This window comes from Mizuhopecten yessoensis, unplaced genomic scaffold, assembly GCF_002113885.1.
Source record: "Mizuhopecten yessoensis strain PY_sf001 unplaced genomic scaffold, ASM211388v2 scaffold716353, whole genome shotgun sequence".
In the NCBI taxonomy this organism is placed as follows: domain Eukaryota; kingdom Metazoa; phylum Mollusca; class Bivalvia; order Pectinida; family Pectinidae; genus Mizuhopecten; species Mizuhopecten yessoensis.
In genome coordinates, this window is record NW_018480074.1 from 762,647 (window position 1) to 782,900 (window position 20,254).

Genomic DNA, 20,254 nt, shown 5'->3' on the forward strand with positions numbered 1-20,254 from the left:
TACACCTCTCACAGCATAGAACCTGCTACACCTCTCACAGCATAGAACCTGATACACCTCTCACAGCATAGAACCTGCTACACCTCTCACAGCATAGAACCTGATACACCTCTCACAGCATAGAACCTGCTACACCTCTCACAGCATAGAACCTGCTACACTTCTCACAGCATAGAACCTGATACACCTCTCACAGCATAGAACCTGATACACTTCCCATAGCACAGAACCTGCTACACCTCTCACTCCACAAAACCTGCTACACTTCTCACTCCACAGAACCTGCTACACCTCTCACTCCACAGAACCTGCTAAACTTCTCACAGTACAGATCCTGCTACACCTCTCACAGTACAGAACCTGCTACACCTTAGCTCACTGCTCTTTAACTATCATTACACGAAATTAATTTAAAAATATCAATACATACAACAAACCTGCCACACATCTCCTAACATACAACATACAACAAACCTGCCACACATCTCCTAACATACAACACACAACAAACCTAGAATTACATGTCCGTATTTTTATAGTTCATAGTTCACACAAATCCAAAGCATCACTACCAACACCAATTGTGAACGGCTAAGGGTTATCAGTGGTTATGACTTTTAAGACTTTTTTTTCTACATGCTTACAATAATCAAGGTCACATGTGTCAAACCAATCCATGAGGGTATAAAATTTGTCAGCATTGATCAGTATATCTGCTATCACTGCATGATGATGTAATAGTCTGTTTTCCCTAAAATTCCATCATTTTCATCGAAGCTGTACATTAGCTAATCAACTCACACACAAATCTCACAAAGTACATTTTCGTACAGTTATTCGCACAAAACCTCAGTCACAGTCCCGTACCTCCATGTACAGCTTGAATCCCTCAATGTCCAGTTATAACTAATGACAATTCCGTAACCCAACTACCACATTTAGCATCACAACTTAAAAATTTGGAGAATTGATCTCGTGTAAAGACAGGCCTATTACCAGACAATTAGGAAAATTGTGCAAATACAACGGGTTTTTATGTGAAACCTTTTTGAATAAGGTCTGATACAGACCAATCTTGATCACGGGGAAATATATCTCCTCTGAGATTAGATCATTAATTGATGTCAATACTCACGCATACAGTAAGGGAGCAAATACATAATAACCGTGAATTAGTCCTGGTGTTAATCTTTCCTAAATTACATCTGTAGCAAATACCTAAACAATCCTTTCACCGAGAGACAGCCGATAGAACCAATATCAGGTATATAGAGGAGTGAAAATCAACTAGGACAGACTCTGGTGGACAAGGGCTGTTGGTTTGTATTATACAAAGCGAAAACCGGTCGACCTCCGAAAAAGGATCTTTTAAACATTTATAACAAAATCATATAAAGGTGAAATTGTGCCTACATCAAACAAACTATCTCAGTTCTCAATTGTGGTTATATAGGTGATTTTATTAATATCATCGTATGCATATGGTATGTATTCAAGTTCATAATTATTTTCGAATATTTCTTTGCTAAATAAGAACTTTCTAATGCTATGATAAGATTTGATTTAGCCTCTTTTTTGAGATTTTTTTTTTATAAATGATAAACACTAAGCAAATATTGTCATTCCTGGACAAGATTCCCCACATGTACATATAATGCCCAATTAATATTGCAATACTCACCATAGCTGTGAATAAAATTAGCCAAGTAGAGGTCTAACTCGCGCACAGATACACTTATATGATGTGGGTTAACACACAGTGTAGGGTTCATACAATCGGGTGACTTCTCAAGTCTCTCCCCGTCAGTACTTTCCAGCGGTAACGCTTTAAACAATATAACCATTACAAGGTCCAGTCTCCAAACCTTGTCCGCTTGCCGTAGACAGTCTATTCGACGCATTTTCCCCTTCTGGTCCGGGTTACTGCTTACACATACCGGCGGTCGTTTTCCTGTTATACTAAGCACAAAATCTTCTCGACATTCCTGAGTTATATCTTTCCGCAATTTTGCCAGAAGTCTTGAGGCCCATTTCTGTTTTATTTCTGGTTTTTCGTTCTGAAAGTATTATACAGGTTTTAGAATACATGTACATACAACACAGTTCATTGTCTTGAAAAGTCTTTATTTTGAAATAATCAAATTTTCATTATAAACCATAAAATATGTTACAAACCCATTTAACTATTGATATTCCAGTAACAAACATAAGTGATTATTGGAAAGTTTTTTGAAACATTATCAGATGAAGAAACACATGTACTAGATATTGTATTTTTCAAATTTTGTTTGAATTAGTCCAAGACAGAGAGACCAACTTGCACTTGCTGCTTTATGCATCAATTTTCAAAGAACAGCATTTTATTAAGGACTTCAGCAAGACTAACATTGAAACATGAACAATACCTGCTTCAAATGATATTTTATTGATTTCAACACAACTTTCTGGACCATGCTACTGGAGGTCTTCATCACAAAAATCAGGGAAAAAGTTTATTGCTTATCATTTTGCACCTGATTCTTTGATTAAATGTTCAATCACTGGCATTTGATCTAGACCTGGCAACCTGTAATGCTCAAACAGGCATTCAACATGTAGGAATTTGACTGTTGTATCAAAACAGAAATTGTCCAAAGACAATTATATTACGTTATTGGATATCATATCTCTGGGACATACAGAAAATTGTAAAAAGCTACTTAATAACGATACAACCCAACCCCCCCCCCCCCAACCCAGGTGGAGTCATAAAATGGTCTAGAACGGGTCCTAAAGTGTCTGTGCTGTAACATTCAAGTGAGGTGGCACTATATATACAGTATCCCAACATAAAAAAGAAACACTAGTACGTCTCCAGCACACATGTGTAGATATTTTGTCAGGTGGTATACAACTGGTACCTAGAAACTGAGTAGCAGCTCCTCCAAAATCCTTAAAGTGTATTTACTAAATTGATGAATAGCAAGAATTGTACACGGATGTATGTTGTCATTTATACACTGTATGTATGTATTGTAAAGTCAAAGTTGTGCAAGCATTTCCTAACCAAATTCTCTTATCAACACAAAAAAATCTTTATAGTGCAATATCACTGAAAAAGGTATTACTTTTTTACTAATTCATCCTCTGCAAACCTAACGAGCAGCACAAAGATTTTCTAATCTGCATAATATGCAGCGAATTAAAAACCACACAATACATGTATGCATGACAAGAGGATATAAATATTACATTACTACATATAAATATTATGTGTATATATATAAAAATATACACCAACTAGATGTTTACAGTTTTTGGAATGCAGTTTATGACACTGCAAGATATATGTATATAATACTAAATGAAAATTATCTGTACTGTAGAAAAATTTGACCTCGACCTTCAGTGAAACTTGATTCTATTTTGACCATCACACTGCAGCTGCACAAAAATGTATATGCATTTATCTACACATGTGCTGAAATGTTACAAACCAGCGGTTTTGATGAAAAAAAGTGCCTATCAGTATTACGTTATAAAAATGCTATTAATATCTACACTCGGTGCAGAGAGATACCATTTTTATCAAACCTGATCAAATTCCCCCAACCTACTCGTAATATTTGTACAGTAGCACTTCACATACAAATATGGGCAGAAGATAAAAATGTGAATACTATGTGACTCGTAATATTTGTACAGTAGCACTTCACATACAAACACACTATACATGGGACGAAGATTAAAATAATACTTTATGATTGTACAAAAGACAGACATACTAGATGTAGATGGGTCGGAGATAGTTAATAAGTATTTGAAACACTACACAGATATACTACATGGGTCGGAGATAATGAATAAGTATTTGAAACACTACACAGATATACTACATGGGCAGGATATATAAATAATAAGTGTACTGTACACAACACAGATAAACTACATGGGCCAGAGATAAATAATAAGTGTTTTTACACATACACAGATAAACTACATGGGCCGGAGATAAATAATAAGTGTTTGTATAACCCTTTCACCACTGTAGACCATAATGGACTCATCTAGATCAATGCATGGTAGAGTCTACTAAAGTTACATAGGGATGAAAGGGTTAATTAAATGTACATGATTGTACACAACAATAGACACATATGTACTACATGGGCCAGAGATACACCGTGGATGCTTGTTCATGACACAGAAAGACAGCATGGGATGGCCATATACAATTAATGTTCATCAAGTTTGATGACAATATTATTTAACTGAACTATCTGTACTTAAATGATTTAGACAACAAGGACAACAAGATTATGGTGGCATTTTATCAGTGTAAGGACGGAGCAGTTGTCATAAATCGAACCTAATTAGAGTAACTGGATCACTCAAAAGAATCTTCAATGGAGTCAAACTACATATTGTACTGTAATACACCATCAGATAAATAATTACAGTGTTTACGTGGTACTAGTGAGCAGATATTCATTAGGTTACACAGTGGTGCTTGCGATCCAGGAAATATCAACAGAAATGTGACAGATACAAACCTACAATTGACCTTGTCACATTCCACTACTAACCACAAGGCTAACCACTAATGATTACAATCATTTACAAGCATGTCTAGTTTTTTGTTGTTTTTTTCCTGTCTTTTTTTTATTTGTGAAATGTGAGACCTAGTATCTTTTCACATGAGAAGCCTAAAGGTGAAACTGAAGTGTAAATCCTTGTACAATTGTATATATAATACTCAAGTTTCACAGAAGTAGAATAAAATTTACTGTGAAATCTGAAAACTCCCCCAAAGATCAAAATTAAATGTATCCTTGCAAATTGTTTTTATCTAATTCAATGCATCCTTGCAAATTGTATTATCTTTGAATTCACTCTTTCTCGTTATAATCATTCACAATTTTTCATTAGAAAATCATCAGTGCATCCTATACATACACTTACATCTATATTTGATCTTTTCCTTTGAACACCTTTTTCGCTGAACAAGGGCCTAAATACGTGTAATTTTTTTGGTATGCTATTCATCAATTCTGAAAAACTTGCATGCATATTCAAAACAAGAGAATTGGGTATTTGAGACTTCCAAAACTTTAAAATGCCATTAAGAAGACATAAATAAGCGAATGTTTAGTCATTAATTTTTACGTGTATGAGACAAACCCCCAGAGAAAACATTTTTACGGGCAGTTTTTGACAAGCAACATACAAATTATCTTCAGATACATATTGATCGCGGTGAAGAAGCCTGTAATTTTTTGTAACTTTTTGTCAGTACCAAGTTGTAAGTTTGACGTGCCACGGATGCCGATCTTTTTTGATATACATGTATCCCGATTTTAAATATTTTCCATCTCCATCATTTCAGGCATTCATGCAAATCTGTTTTATATTTTGAAGTATATTATCCCAGATATTTAAATATACTTTAAAAGTTTGAAACCTGTACATGATCCATAGAAAACAAGGTCATATTTAAAAAATCAATAGCACATAACCACGTAACACGTGAAATGATAATATTTAAAAGTACATATCATGTTCAAAAACTTAACTGTCTAGATTTGTCTTTGTCGTAGACTTAAACAATTTCCATATATATCTGAAATTGACATTCAAAAATGCAATACAAGCAAAAAATAGATTTATTAAAACGTTTCACGATTCATTTTTTTTTTATAATTTCCAGGTAATGTTTTTTAATTTTTGAGGTTTTAGAAGTATTTTACATAAAGCTGATATGTGAAACCATGTAATTACTGACTTTTACTTCACAGATTCACGCAACTTCAAGTCAGAGAGCCCCTCCTTTTGCTCTGATCAATATTCATTGATGAATTTGAAATCATGTTTAAATATACTAATATAAATGTAGTGCAATTTTGATTGCAGAAGAATATCTTATAGAAGGGATCTACATTTTATTTTATTTGCACAACATATTTATTTTTAAAGAATACTTATAATGCAATGTTTCTTTGACCATATATCCTCAGATACGTTCAATCAGGTTTGTAGATATTAATTAGTAATGAAAATTATCAGTAGATATTGTATTCAAAGATCTTAAATTACATGCAAGCAGAGAAGAACCCATTTATCAAAACTTTAATATGCAGTTAAAACTTCATGTTCCAAGAATTTGACAATGGCCCTCAGCAAAACAGACACTCTAATAAAAAATCATTATAGCGTAGGCTAGCGGCCATTCACAAAATAACCGCCCCTGTCCTACATGTTAGGCACATGTGTACAGATTATCAAGGTTCAAACATAATTAACACTGTGCCAATCTTCACAGTGCATGCATATTCCAAAGTCTTTAGAGTCAAGAATGTCGGATATGCAGAATCAAAACAGTTCTAAAAATATTGATAACTTCATATCACTCAAATTTTTAGGCAAAAAAATATTCAACTGTACTCATTGAAAAAATCTAAAATTTCAGGTAAGGGTTTCACCAAACATGTGAACATGGAATAGTGCTGCTCTGCTCTTATACTAATTTAAACATGAATGTGTACATCTGTACAATACAGACAGAAAACAAGCAGCGTAAAGCCATTCTAGGGTTTGATAATACAGATGGAGATATCAGAAAATCCAGAGGGACATGTCTTATCGCACCTGTAATTCTTCCTTGACTCTGCGCTCTTCGTCCATTGACATGCGCTTCTCATGTTTTTTGTAGTACTTGCGTTTTGCTGCCTGGAGGTTGAACCATGTGTAGGAGAAAGCCTTCACATGAGGGAGCAACGCCTCGATGAAGGGGTGGAATTCATCCTGAAACGATAAAATATCATCAGTTACGTTCCCAGTATCCAGCATATCTAACGTAGACCGTATTATACCAGTCAACACAATGGTATTTTGGTGAAGAGGAATTCTGATAAAATCATTCATCATGTTGGGTTATAATTGACAGTATAGTATTGAAATCCTATTTATGCAGTCCAAATTATTGACTATGAACTCCGATATCTAAAACACCCTTTTTATCTTGAAAGTTTTCATGGTTTTTTTTCACAAATTGAATATATAACATGATTGGCATTATAGATTTAACCAAGGTTTGTCCATTAACGCGTTATCAGAAATATGAAGTTATTACAATTACAAAGATTTAGTGTCCATTTTCAGGAGGTTTAATTACTATCAAAACTAAGTAAGAGTGTTTATATTAATCATAGTCAGACAAAACTGGTCCTAGCCGACAGGAAAGTAGATACGACAACTGCTTTTTTTTTTATTCCTTTAACACAGTTAGGATCCAAGTTACACTACATCTGGAATGAATGAATCTACCAAGCTGTCAATGTATCGACACTTTTTATTGGTTAATAATCGTGTATTTTTGGGCAAAAGACACACATGCATGTCCAATGATCTTCCATAATGATAACTAAAGCATCACATATTGAAAATGTAAACATACGAGTTTGCTTTGTTGAGTAAGAGATACATATATAATATATTATGTACATGGTACATTAAACATTATGAACATAATGGAACACGCAGCATCTGTTTTATATCTAAGGTCATCCAACTGTAATTTTCGGGACTTAATATTTGAGTCCCGGACTCTTCCTGGAATTGTTCAAGTACCCACTATTTCTCTTAGCTAGGGGACTCCTCAAAATTTTCAACAAGACATTTACGACTCTCCTGAAAAGAATTCTACAGAAACCACTGCATCAATGACCTCCACAAAAACTGGCCATGTTATGCAAGTTCCTTTATTATTAATTATAAGCATGGCAAAGTAAATAAAATAATTTACAGTTCATGATCATATTTTTAGCATCGGAAGTATGACAAAGTGCCTTAAAAACAATTAAGTTCACTTAACATTAGCACACACTGAAATATGTCTCTACTTTTTCAAATCAGCTCTTCCCTCAAATGATCACTTTTAGCATATATATATCATCAGGCAGCATGCATGCATCAACATGGACTTCGGGAATACTGTAGCTGTGCATAATGAATTACATTTGTTAACGACTACATGTCTGATTAAGTTATGAAGTCCTAATTTTGTCAATTAGGCGCAACAGGTGACCTTTTAGGGGTCGCTTTCCTCCCTTTAAAACTATGCGGATGTGAGGTAACATGTGCATGTGTATGTAGGCATCCTTACTTCAAAGTGTGATTAATGGGTCGTAAACAGTCTTACATAATGAAATACACACTACCATGAACTACGCACATGAACTACCATGTATCACACGTGTAGCTAATGTATCTATATCACATTACCCAGCCATTATGCCTGGATCCTAAAAAAACATGCATTTTTATTCTCTTTAGTTGAGGAAGCATTGTAAAAAAAAGTAGATCTGATTTCCCTGTGTAGCAGTGATGATTTATGGAGGGATGGTATTTTACTGTAGATGGACCAGAAATTGTATACACATTTTTCACACAGACAGTGTACTACGAATGTATGTACTCACTTACTGTCTGGAAAACATATAATACTCTATACCATAATATTAGAAAAAAAAACACCTTATAATATCGCCATCCTGTTTGTGATATTATAGGACAGATCGATCAATAAAGCTGACGAGGGCAGTGACGCGGGAGAACCCCCAACCAAGATGGTACGACTATCCAATGCAAAAAGGGTCTCAAAAGTTGGAAGCAATTATATAACAAACTATTACACCCCGCCAAGATGACTAGCGATCAGCGCCCTCCTCCGCCGCCGACAGTTTTGACCTATCAAGGGACATTTTAAGGTGTCTAGGTTCCGCAGAAGACCAGTCATTATAATACATAAACTACGGGCTGGTCGCTACGTCTTAACCTTCTTCTGACAAATGATAATGGAGAACTGTCAATATCTCTCACCCCCTTACTTAGTGGTTAGGATCAAGAGTCATAATACTTAGACGTTGAATTTCATATGTGTAAGAAAAACCAAAGCGATAGGTATTAAGGACAGTAGTAAAAAGTTTAACGATACATGTATGTCAATTGAAGACAGCCTTTAAACTTCTGGTACGATCATTGAAAACAGGTCAACTTAATTAAGATTTCAGAGTCATATATTGTTTTATATTCATGATCAATCTATAAATACCTCCCGCCAAACTTTGACAGCAAAAGAACACTTTCAAATGCTTATAACTAAGATGTGTAATAAAGCTACAAAGTACCAACAGTTTCACAGTAAATACAGAATTTAATTTTATAATATGCAAAACTTCAATGTTTTGTTAGCCATTCCTAGTTCAGTGATTAATCTAAGCCATTTATAGTTGTTAATTGACAGGTACTTTTAATTTCCTTTCAGAAGTTTAATTTTAGAATTTCTATTTTGCCCAAAATTACCCCCTTGTTTTATCCAAAATTTCCCTCTTCAAGCTTAATTTTTATTTTTCCCAGTAGTAACTCATCAACATAATCTTTATTAATAAAATTAAATTTAGATTCTACAAAAGATATTACAGTTATCTGTAAAAAGTTGTTTAAGTATCAATATATTCCTCTTTTCAACAATACATTGGTTTCCTTAAAACCTGAAGTAAATGCATATGATTGCCCATATTTTAATTGTAGGACCTGTTACCAAAGAAAATACCTTTCATAATATTAAGAAAATGTGATTGACATTTAGTCTAAAAATATCCTTATATCTCTGTATAAAGAATTATAAATTGTTACGTTTGGTACATGTATAATAACCATAGAAATTGGTGTGTGTGTGTGTTTTAATTCTTTAAATAAGCTTGCAATTCATCATTTCAACAGAAACACGACCTTCATATCAATTATTAACAGCTTGAGTTAAAATTTACTGACAGGTTAAAATGTAAATAACATATTTAATATTTAAATTTAACAGTCAAAATTTATTCAAAGACAACATGTATTGGTAGTATTAGATTTCAATGATGTATTTGATATTTAAAATGCTGTCAAGATTAATGTATCCAGGATATAAATCATGTACACAAATCAAGAGTTTGACATAAAATATCTATATGTATTTGATTTTCTTTACTTAAAAGTGTTAAATGAGTTGAACCTATCATTGCTTTATATTCAACAAAAGCTACTCTGTATTGCAGACACTCTCAACTTTCCAAATCAATTAATTTCATTCATATACAGGTTTAAATACTGGTACATAAATACATGTTAAAAACTCACTTTTTGTTTTTAAATTACATCATGATATTGTTTTGCCCATGTACATGTACCCACATTAGGTTAAAGCATAAAAAGATTTGAAGTTCTAAACATGTTGATGAAATTCCCTCAACAGCACTGTTTCAAATAAGGCTTTTTAATAGCTTTTTATAGTTTTCATTTCGGGTCTCAAACTTGGTAAAAAGCGTAAATGCTTTGAAATATAAATTTTGTAGTTAACTTTCGGAACATGTGAAGATATTGTACTACAATATAATCTTAAACTGTACACATATGTGTACACAGTAACTGTTGTAACAGGCTGCATATGTGTCCATGCTATATGTGTATTGTATGGAAAATCACACCGCTGGATTGAGACCTAACAGAGGTATCAGATTTTAAACATTACTGTTTTGTCTGCAATATGTACAGAAGATTACGGGCTATTGATATTCTAAATATGTATACAGTTTGATTATACCGTAAAAGAACATTTCAGAGCTCCGAGTTTTCTTTATAGTCACATTGCGTGAGCTTTGATTCTTCTTCCATTGATAAAATCGTCCTTATACGTGTAGAATATCTCGCGTACATATGTACGTGTATGTGTATACGTAGTATCTCCTATAGCCGCATCTATAAACTTATTTTAAAATATTTTACTTTTTTTTCATTAGCTTATTTTTGAGCAATTTAATCCAGAATGAAGGTATCGTAATTTCTCTTGAAAATAAATAACCCCATAAAAATGTTAGCATAAGAAAAAATAAATCTAGATAGATATATTATACAGGTAAGAAAATAAAGTTAATTCTGATCATTGCAGGTTAAAATTTTAGATACACATTTTTCGCAGTTTGATCACAAAATTGCTGTACTAATTATGAAATTGAGTTGAAAATAAAGAAATAGATAAAATATGCAGGATTTGTTAAATGTTCTAGAAAAAGCCAAGGAAATATTTAAAGGACATAATATGGATGTAAACATGTGTTGAAAATAGGTTGGACTACATTCTTAGTTACCAATCCATTACACCTGCAGCAAACATATTAAGACCTGCAGCTATTTCTCCCATCTTCATTTACCTGTAAAACACTGCCTCCTACATGCTGGTTTTATCAGCTATCAGTGGGGACTGGTGTGGGTTTGAATTACACATTTGGCTATATTAGATTACTTCAAATGTCTGAATCATAGGAAATGACCCAGTCCTAAGAATTAGTCCTTTATATATACATATAATATTTTTGTATTGAATTGGTCGGAGAAGGACAGGGTCGAGATTTTTAGTGCTTTGTATTTGGTACTATGCATCTCCATGTGATTTTGCTTTCACCAAGCACTTCACCAATTTTCGTACGCATGTTCTTTTTATTTTTATCAAATTATTCGTAACTGCGGTCATCATTCAGCGAGATATAAACAATTAAGGAACTCAAGGCAATCAAATTCACTGGTACAAAATGTACTTAGACTCCCCAGACATTTTTTTTATCAAATTATTTGCTGGTCATCAACCAGTGTGTAAACAAAATTAGTAATACGCTCGAGACTTTTACAACGCTCCCTAGTACTTAACAGGCTGCTTCTTTCGGAGCTTTTTTATTCAGTTATTCGAAAGTTATTACAAACAAACTTATACCATAACTGAGACACTGAAGTGCACACATACTGCAAGGCTCCTATATTACAGGATTGATATGTCTTAAACCTTATACTTCCCTGTATAACTTCTATTTATATATCCCCTCTACTTTATAGTATAGATAATCTAAACCCATTCTCATATGACCTTAGCTTGTGGTGACAATTATATAAAGTATGTATATCAAATTATTTGTCTATCATTATGCCGAAACTTTTCACCAAAAAGCCGATATTTACTGAGGTCTATTCCCAACCATGTACAAAATATATGTCTAAAACTTCTATTACAACCTTGTTTATAGTTATCTTCTTTTAATTTGACAAATTAATTATATAAAAGTACTACGAACTACAGAGTGTCAATATAAACAGGCTACTATAAGAGAGATTCTGTCTGAGGTCAGCAAGGAGAACGGACAGGTTAAGACGAAATCAGATTTCAACTTATCATACAGTTATGGAAAATAACTGATGCAGTGGGGCTGGTACCTAGAATAAAGGTCACAAGGTCACAAGGAAATAATGCTGAACAGGAAAAAGTTGTATATTGTGAAATGAGGAAGGAGAGAAAGGGGTTAGATGGAGAAAAACATTATATTCTGATGATTACCGGTGTCTATTACACACTTGCCAAGCGACACAAGTGTAATATCTGAATTGTTAGTTTCAGCTAGCTTCAGCTCCAGGTATATGGAAGAGGGTACTGTAGAGGGCAGGGGACAAGACCTACACCCCTTTATAACTTGATGTGCTGATTGTTAGTTGCAGCTCCAGGTAAACGGGCGGGGGTATTGTAGAGGAAGGGGACAAGACCTACACCCCTTTATAACTTGATGTGCTGATTGTTAGTTGCAGCTCCAGGTAAATGGTTTGGGGTATTGTTGGGGAGGGGGACAAGACCTACACCCCTTTATAACTTGATGTGCTGATTGTTAGTTGTACTTACATGTAAATTGTAGGTAGTACTGTGGGTGAAGGTGACCAGACCTACACTTCGTTATAACCTGCACATATAAAGAGATATGGTGCTGGTGCTGAGATTGAGGGGGAAGGATGTCACCAAGGTTTAACTCTGGTTATGTAATATACAAGCCAGTAACTGGGCACAGGAGACTGGACAAAGCTTCAAAGCTACTGTATACCTGTAATACACAGGTAAACTTGGGCTGAACACAGGTAGGCTGGATATAGGTATGGTATACAGGTTCGTACTCTCACAAAAGGTCACACCACTGTATTTACAATTTACAAGCTAGGCCACAGGTGTCGACAGGTAGACGGGACAGGAGTAGTAAAGGAAGGCGAGAAGTTTGACACATATAATACAGACAGTTCTGATACCCTACATTAGGGACCTGCACTGCTGAAGTCAGGAATTCGGCTCCGGATCCATAGACACAATGTGGAGTCCTGTTTTTTAATGTATCCCTGAACAGATTGGCTTTCAACCGCTCATTATGTACGATTAATATTTGGAGGAAATTTAAACTTACATGATATAAAAAATCATAATTTCATCAGTTTCACCCAAGACCAGGTGTCAGATAAGTCTTAAATAAACTGTAACATGAAGGAGTGCGAGGGGTTACATGAATTTTATCGACACAACCATGCTTAATGAAACTATGTCTGATAATTTACATATATGGGTGTGTTCATTATTGGTATATACATTTCAACTGAAAAGAATTCACTTCGAGCATACAGGTTATAGAAGGTAGCACTTCCTGAAATAACCATCAAAATGTACATAAGTTCCTTGCAAAAAGATTATTGGCCCTCAGAAAAAGTACATTGTTGTGGGCCCCGACACCTAAATTAACCTCTGCAATTAGGGGAAAATATGTATATTTATCTTATATGATTCATTAAACTTGATAAAGTGACATCTTTCACTGATTTAAAAATATCTTCAACACACAGATTCATGGAGAGCCTATAGCTATCTAGCACATGGGATACTGAGAAGATTAAACAGTAGGTCAAGTGATATGGCAATGAAACTGACCCCTCCTCTAATTTCATACCACCACCTACCAGTATACTGCACACATATATATATATATATATATACAGTTCAGAAATAGAATGAAAAGGGCGGGGCTTGTCATCTACTTGTCATTAGATGACAAGTTGTAATCAAATGACAAGTATTTCACAGGTATAATCTGCACTAAACATATGTAACATGATTCTCCGTCACCGGACCATGTTTCACCTGTAAATGATGCAATTACACATTCCACACATACTATATAATGTACACCAGTAGTATCATCTAACGACACTATCAGATCAGCCAGACAATCTTTCCAATTCTATTATAACCAGCAAACCCATTTAGCTATGCGGATTGTAGAATTTTAGCAGTGATTTTCGGGCCTGATGTTTTTCCTGTGGGACGCATCAACTTTTTGATAACTCTTAATGATGAGTTTCATCAAACTCTTTGAAAAATTGATCAGGATTCACACAAAAAAAAAAATCTACAAAATCACTGTTTATAATTTAGCATGTCACCATTTTAACAAACCAGTTGCAGCAATGATGGCAAACAATTCCTTAAATATTAGTTAAGTTGAGTTTTTGGCGGACAACTACATTATGATTGACAACATAGCACACAACTACATTATGATTGACAACATAGCAAAGTCCAAATTGTTACCTAACCTCTACATGTTTTTAGACACGAAAAAATGAATGACACGCCACTACATTTTACTCCAGTGACAATAAAGAAAGAAAAAACAGGGGATAAAAGATAATACAGATCTCAGGTATGTGTCCCTTTCATATCCTCACCTCCCACTCCAGTTCCTTGACCAACAGTCTTATACAGGATTATTACAGGTGGGTATCCTTTTACCTGTCACAGTTGAAGGGGAAAGGGAATTGTTGATTGACCATACAAACAAAAAGTCCTGAACATATCATTGATCCCTGTTATGTACATACGGTACCTCGACTTCAATTATATAATTAGTGTATGAAGTACTTGTGAAAAGCACTAACAGCCATCTTTGATTCTTTAAAGATTTAGAGCTAAAGCACAATATTTCAGATTATGAAACATAATCCTGGTTTAAAAAATGTCTCCAATTACTCCAAATACATTGGGAGGCTACATTAGAGATATATTAAAAGTAATATATGATAGCAATAGTTTCATACAAGAGCAAAAAACTTTAAAATGTTTTATGATGATACCAAACATTTTTAAGTTAATTGGTTCCAAGTTTTTCATTATAATGCTAATTAGTAAAAATTTAACGACTTTTGTCTATGACAGGGGAGGTAAATTGCACTAATCAAAAAGACCAATCCTTTCAACAGTTCAAGTTAACACTCAGTATTATTGTCACTATGAAGGAAATGTTTGGCTTAATTAACAAGCAGGTCTGCTACCTCTAGGCTTGTGTAAAGCAATACACATTTTTACACAGTGTCATAATACACCGACAATCTGTATTGAGTATTAATTTACCAGAAACCTTCTGAATTATTAATTCAAAGAAAAACTACCATGGTAAATAAACTAGATACTACAAACTATCTTTTTGTATAGACTATCTCGTCTCACCCTTATCCCTACTTCACAAAGTAGTGTCAAGCCATAACATTTAAACATTCTACAAGCACAATATTGAGGTAAATATAATGGAAATAATTGTATACCATAGCTGTATGTTGACTCCACAACATCACATCAGATCAAATTTAAACATCCATCGCTGAAATTGTTTTTCCAGTTTTCCAGACAGGTGTACAGGTTCATTTTATACACAACTGAACATGTGTAACATTCTACACACGACAAAATCCGTACATTAAATCCAGAGAACTGCTCACAGAACATATCTCCAAAACATTTCTGTGCCCACTGATCCTTAATTAAGTTCCGGTTATATGCACAAATTATATTTGCTAATGACAGCAGATTTTTTTCTTCCTCGGACGACTTCTAAATATCAATGAACTATGTGTACGACAGATTGCTAACACATCTTACCATCTTACTACAACTAGACCCAATCACTTGAGTTATTTTCAGTGTCATTCAACCAATAGCTCATTAGCTAGTCCATGTTCATAACTCAACGTGAAATCAGATGTCAGAATAGGGGTATAGAATTTGGCCTACACTGTCTACTCTACGAATACAAAACCACTACAGGACTTTACGTTTTGCTTGTGCTAAGGGGCCTCCATTTTGACAGATCAAATCATTACTGCGTTTCGGAAAACGCAAGGTTGAATAAACACAGGAATGTTGTTATTAGATTTATATTAACACATTTTCGACTTTCAATTAACTTTTGGGGGAGTTTTTGCTTCTTTTATCGAAGTTTTTAAACTAGGTTGAGCTCGCTTTTTACTGTGTATTAAGCGACCCTGGCTAACATTTCAGCTCCAATACACATCATCTGCCTTTTAAACCTGCCATTATTTCCCTTGTGCACGCAAATTCATGAACAAAGTTATACTTGTTGAAACGGCAACTACATATATGTCCTTTTTATTAACATATCTAACACACAAATCATCCAGTCACCCAGAAAATCGAAATAGTACCACTACAAGCACGCACAGACACGAACAGTTGAGTTTTTGGCAGCCATTTTGGAAAATAATCCTTGACGAAGAACTACGCCAAGTACTTCCCTGCCAATTTCTAATAATAAATATGCATGCTTTACGTTTGGAAGGGAACAACAAAACATTGGCATCAATACCTGACCTAATCAAAGCGGACAAATTCTGATTTTAGAAATGGTGGGTTCAGCACTTTTACTCCGCTCGGCTACACTCACCATGGTCATCTTCTGATAACTTTCATGTCCGAAGTATATTTGTTTTCATCCATAGATAAAATAATCCATAATCTCGTACTCGAACTTATTACATGGATGGTGGATCACTTTTGATCACAGTTTTCCTCTGGCGTTACACTGGGAAACCCGCCAAAGTTACTGACCCCGGGTTCTCCTCTATTAGAGTCTATGGCGTAGTATGTTTTGAGAAGAGAACTATTGTTGTTGTCGCTTTCCAAATATGGAGGCATTGGGTATCACTCCTCCGCGTTTGACCAATCACATCGCGTGTATTTTATTTACAGTGATAATGATTGACAGCCGTGTACGAGTGTCCTACGGGAAAATCATTCAAGATTTTGATAAAATCTGATGTAATTCGACCTAATACTGCGACTGGGGCAACATTTTCCCGTCTTAATTAATGTTGTGAATGTCCATTAGTCAAGAAAACAAATTTCTTCGCATGAGATTTTTGTTTTATAGCAAAGAAGGCCATATTCAGATATTTCCTTACCTGTGTCATATAAGATACAAAATGTGCAGTGTAGTATTTTGGAATTAATTTAGTAAACCTTATTTGTAAAAGAAAATTTTGAAGGATGTTATGCATAATTATCAATTTTATATATATGAAAGAAATGTGACATTTTACTCCATTTTCAATTCCAAATCGAAACCAAAAGTAGGGCAGTCCACTGCTACTGAATATAGACTTGATTGAATAATGATTGATGGTTGGCCACGCCCATTTACGATAGAACCATCCATTCATACTATTGCCAGATTTGTAAAAAGATAGTGAAAGCGGGACATGCGGTATGCCAATTAAATAGCACGCGCGGCGATATCTGTTAAACGTCACAGTTAACAATGAGTTTTTTGATAAAGCGAACAAGCGATAAATGAATGATAATATTTTAAGACAGATTTTGAATTAAGTTTTTAATGTGACATTGACCGTTATGGATATTTTCAAGAAAATCTTACTTTTTGGCTCCAGACGCATATTCTAAAGGGTCAGTTGTCCAGGGGGATCTCAGTTCTGGATGACCAAATGCAATGGTTTTGTTGATTTTTTTGTCTGATTTTTTTTCTTAGAAAAATGAAAGCCTTAGAAAGACGACATACCCACCCCTTTAATGATCCGCTACGGAAGATTTAAGGCGATATTACTGGCCATGCTGACCTCTATCAGAGACGTAATATATACGTCTCTGTCTCTATACAGTATTTAAAGTCAACAGGGGCCAAATGTGGGACAACAAAGTATACGATGAAGAATAACTCGGATACTATCATAAAGCAAAACCATTCCATAAGGCTCTGTCTGGTTTCATAGATTGATAAAAGTTAATTAACTGTTATGAAAACAAACAAACAAAAATGTATCATTGCAATATCGCTTTATTAGAATGTGATGTGTCTTTTACATATTTTCATATCGAATTAAAAGAGGGGAAACTACAATTTTTAAATAAAGATAAATGTGAACTATGACTCACTATACAATACATGTTTCGTTATTGTATTCGTGTGTAACTACAGGTATAAATATTCACGCTTATGGTCGATTTCGTTTTTGATGGCGCGCTTTATCGTAAAATTATGATAATAAGTAAAAAATATATTTTGGGTTGTTCGTCTGTGTGAAGGGAATTTTGCAGCTTCTGCTGAAAATAAATATATTTTTTTATAGAAATAAATATCTTTTCTAACAGTCGCAAGGAGAACATCTGGGTAAAGTAAGCAGCAACCTATTTATAACATGTGTGGGGACATTTTTTTTTATTCATATATCAATTATATTCATACTAGACTAAGACAGTGTTATTCTCTCAGGTATGTTTTTTCCCGTGTAAGCTTGGTCCATAGTACAAAAGTGCAAGTTGTGGCTACCATAGTAAATATACCGATCTCATGTTTCAGTCGTATATATCAATGCTGTGATAAGTTGTAATAACTTGTGTCCAATCCCTTGTTCAATTTTATTGGCAATAAATATGTTAACAGTAATGCTTGTAGAGTAATATACAGATAAGTTTTAATTCATGGTGATGAAAACCTAGCTTTGGATATGAAATGTTTAAATTTCGATATAACATCCAACGAAAAAAAAAAAATTGAACTTTACTCATAAAATGTTGAATTTGACTCCATTTTTCTAATGATATAATTGACGGTGTATTCATGTATTTGAAGAAAAGGACTGTAAGTTGTGAAAACTTGCGTCCTATTCTTTTGAAAATATTTATTTGCAATAAAATACGTTTAAATCGTAATTGACAAACGGTCAAAATAATATGTGCTTAATTCTTTGAAACAATTTTGGCCAAAAAAATGTGTTTAATGTCAAAAATGGTCAAGGACGTTTTATTAACAATTTAGATTTCTTTGCTTATTTTAGATAAATAAATTAAAAGATAAGATATTGTGGAAGACGGCACCGAGACCGTTATGGAAGTTTTGTAGCTAAACCTGCACGAGTTATCTTTCTTGCCACGCACTATTTGACAACATATTATGAATCCTGCATCGGCTCCTACCCTGCAATGATTTTTGCATTACTCCTTGCTTTCGGACATAAAATTAGAATTTCTCTGAATAAATATTTAAATAAAAATTCTTCCGTTCCCCATCTTTATTTATTTTTCTTCCTTCACAAGAAGTTACATCTTCCTATGTACTTTGGATAGCGTTGTGATGGTTTTATATTACACCTATTGTGCCGATAGGTACAAACCTTTACTTCCTGGAAATTAACGCCAATCAGATAAGTCGACACGGCGGACTAGTGCGAACACATAACAAAGTGCACGCGCTTTCATAATTTTCAGGTACCGATCTGACAATCTTTTGCAGGTGAGCCTCGAGTTCTACACGCATACAAATTTGATATTATTATTTTTAATACTTTCTAATATTTTTTATCCAAATATATATATATGAAAATTATTAGATGCTTTTGCGATAAATATCTATAAAAAATGAAATCTAGGGACATCGTTTAGCAAGTTTTATCACAGATTTCTGTTGAATCAGTACCATTGCACAGCGAGCTGATTGGAGATATGGGGAGTGTGCAGGTGGCTATATCGAAGCTTTATCGCAGTTGTAAATCAGCTACTCTCGTGAAATGGCGTACGACTACCGTATCACCGCTGCCCCAATCGCTATGGCTTTATACTCCCTCATAGCTACCTTTTTAAAGACATTGACAAGAATTCGCGATAAAAATACATATAATATACTGCTATAGAAGCAGTTCGTGTTTTATGCCCGATCGCGGGATATCTGTGATCTTAACTCCAAATCATCAGTTTTTAGTGCCTCAGTGTTTATATTTCCCTACTAGAAATGTTTTGTTTCGTAAATTTACGCCATTCTGCCACCGATACAAATCTAATCGGGCTGTATGGCCGAAAATAGACGAGTATGATGAAAGTGGAGATTGGTGAGACATCTGGAGTTTACACAATCTTACAAATCACCCAAGGGTTGTTTAGGAATAGGGGTGGGCAGCTTGTATCAAAACATATAAAAATCCTGCAAAATAGAGTGTAAAATATTACCGACGTTTTTAACTCCCCTTACCTAACTCAAGCCAAAATGTGTTGAATAGGTGTCGCTGTTACAATGCCTAGCGA

At 34.4% G+C, this 20,254-nt stretch overlaps 1 protein-coding gene across 10 annotated transcripts in view; it reads right to left on the minus strand.

Moving 5' to 3' along the window:
• LOC110443573 (nuclear factor 1 X-type-like) overlaps positions 1–16,805 on the minus strand; it is a 95,298-nt gene extending 78,493 nt beyond the window's left edge. For 5 of the 10 annotated variants that reach the window (XM_021487864.1, XM_021487863.1, XM_021487862.1 and 2 more), the window contains exons 1-3: positions 15,472–15,960; positions 6,625–6,780; positions 1,682–2,057 (exon numbers count right to left, since the gene is read on the minus strand). In XM_021487864.1, the coding sequence (XP_021343539.1) occupies positions 1,682–2,057; positions 6,625–6,780; positions 15,472–15,498 (559 nt within the window). In that variant the 5' untranslated portion in view covers positions 15,499–15,960. Of the gene's footprint in view, positions 1–1,681; positions 2,058–6,624; positions 6,781–15,471; positions 15,963–16,607 lie in introns of those variants that run through there. The other 5 variants (XM_021487858.1, XM_021487855.1, XM_021487856.1 and 2 more) reach the window with 4 other exon arrangements.
• Between the last annotated feature and the right edge of the window lie 3,449 nt (positions 16,806–20,254).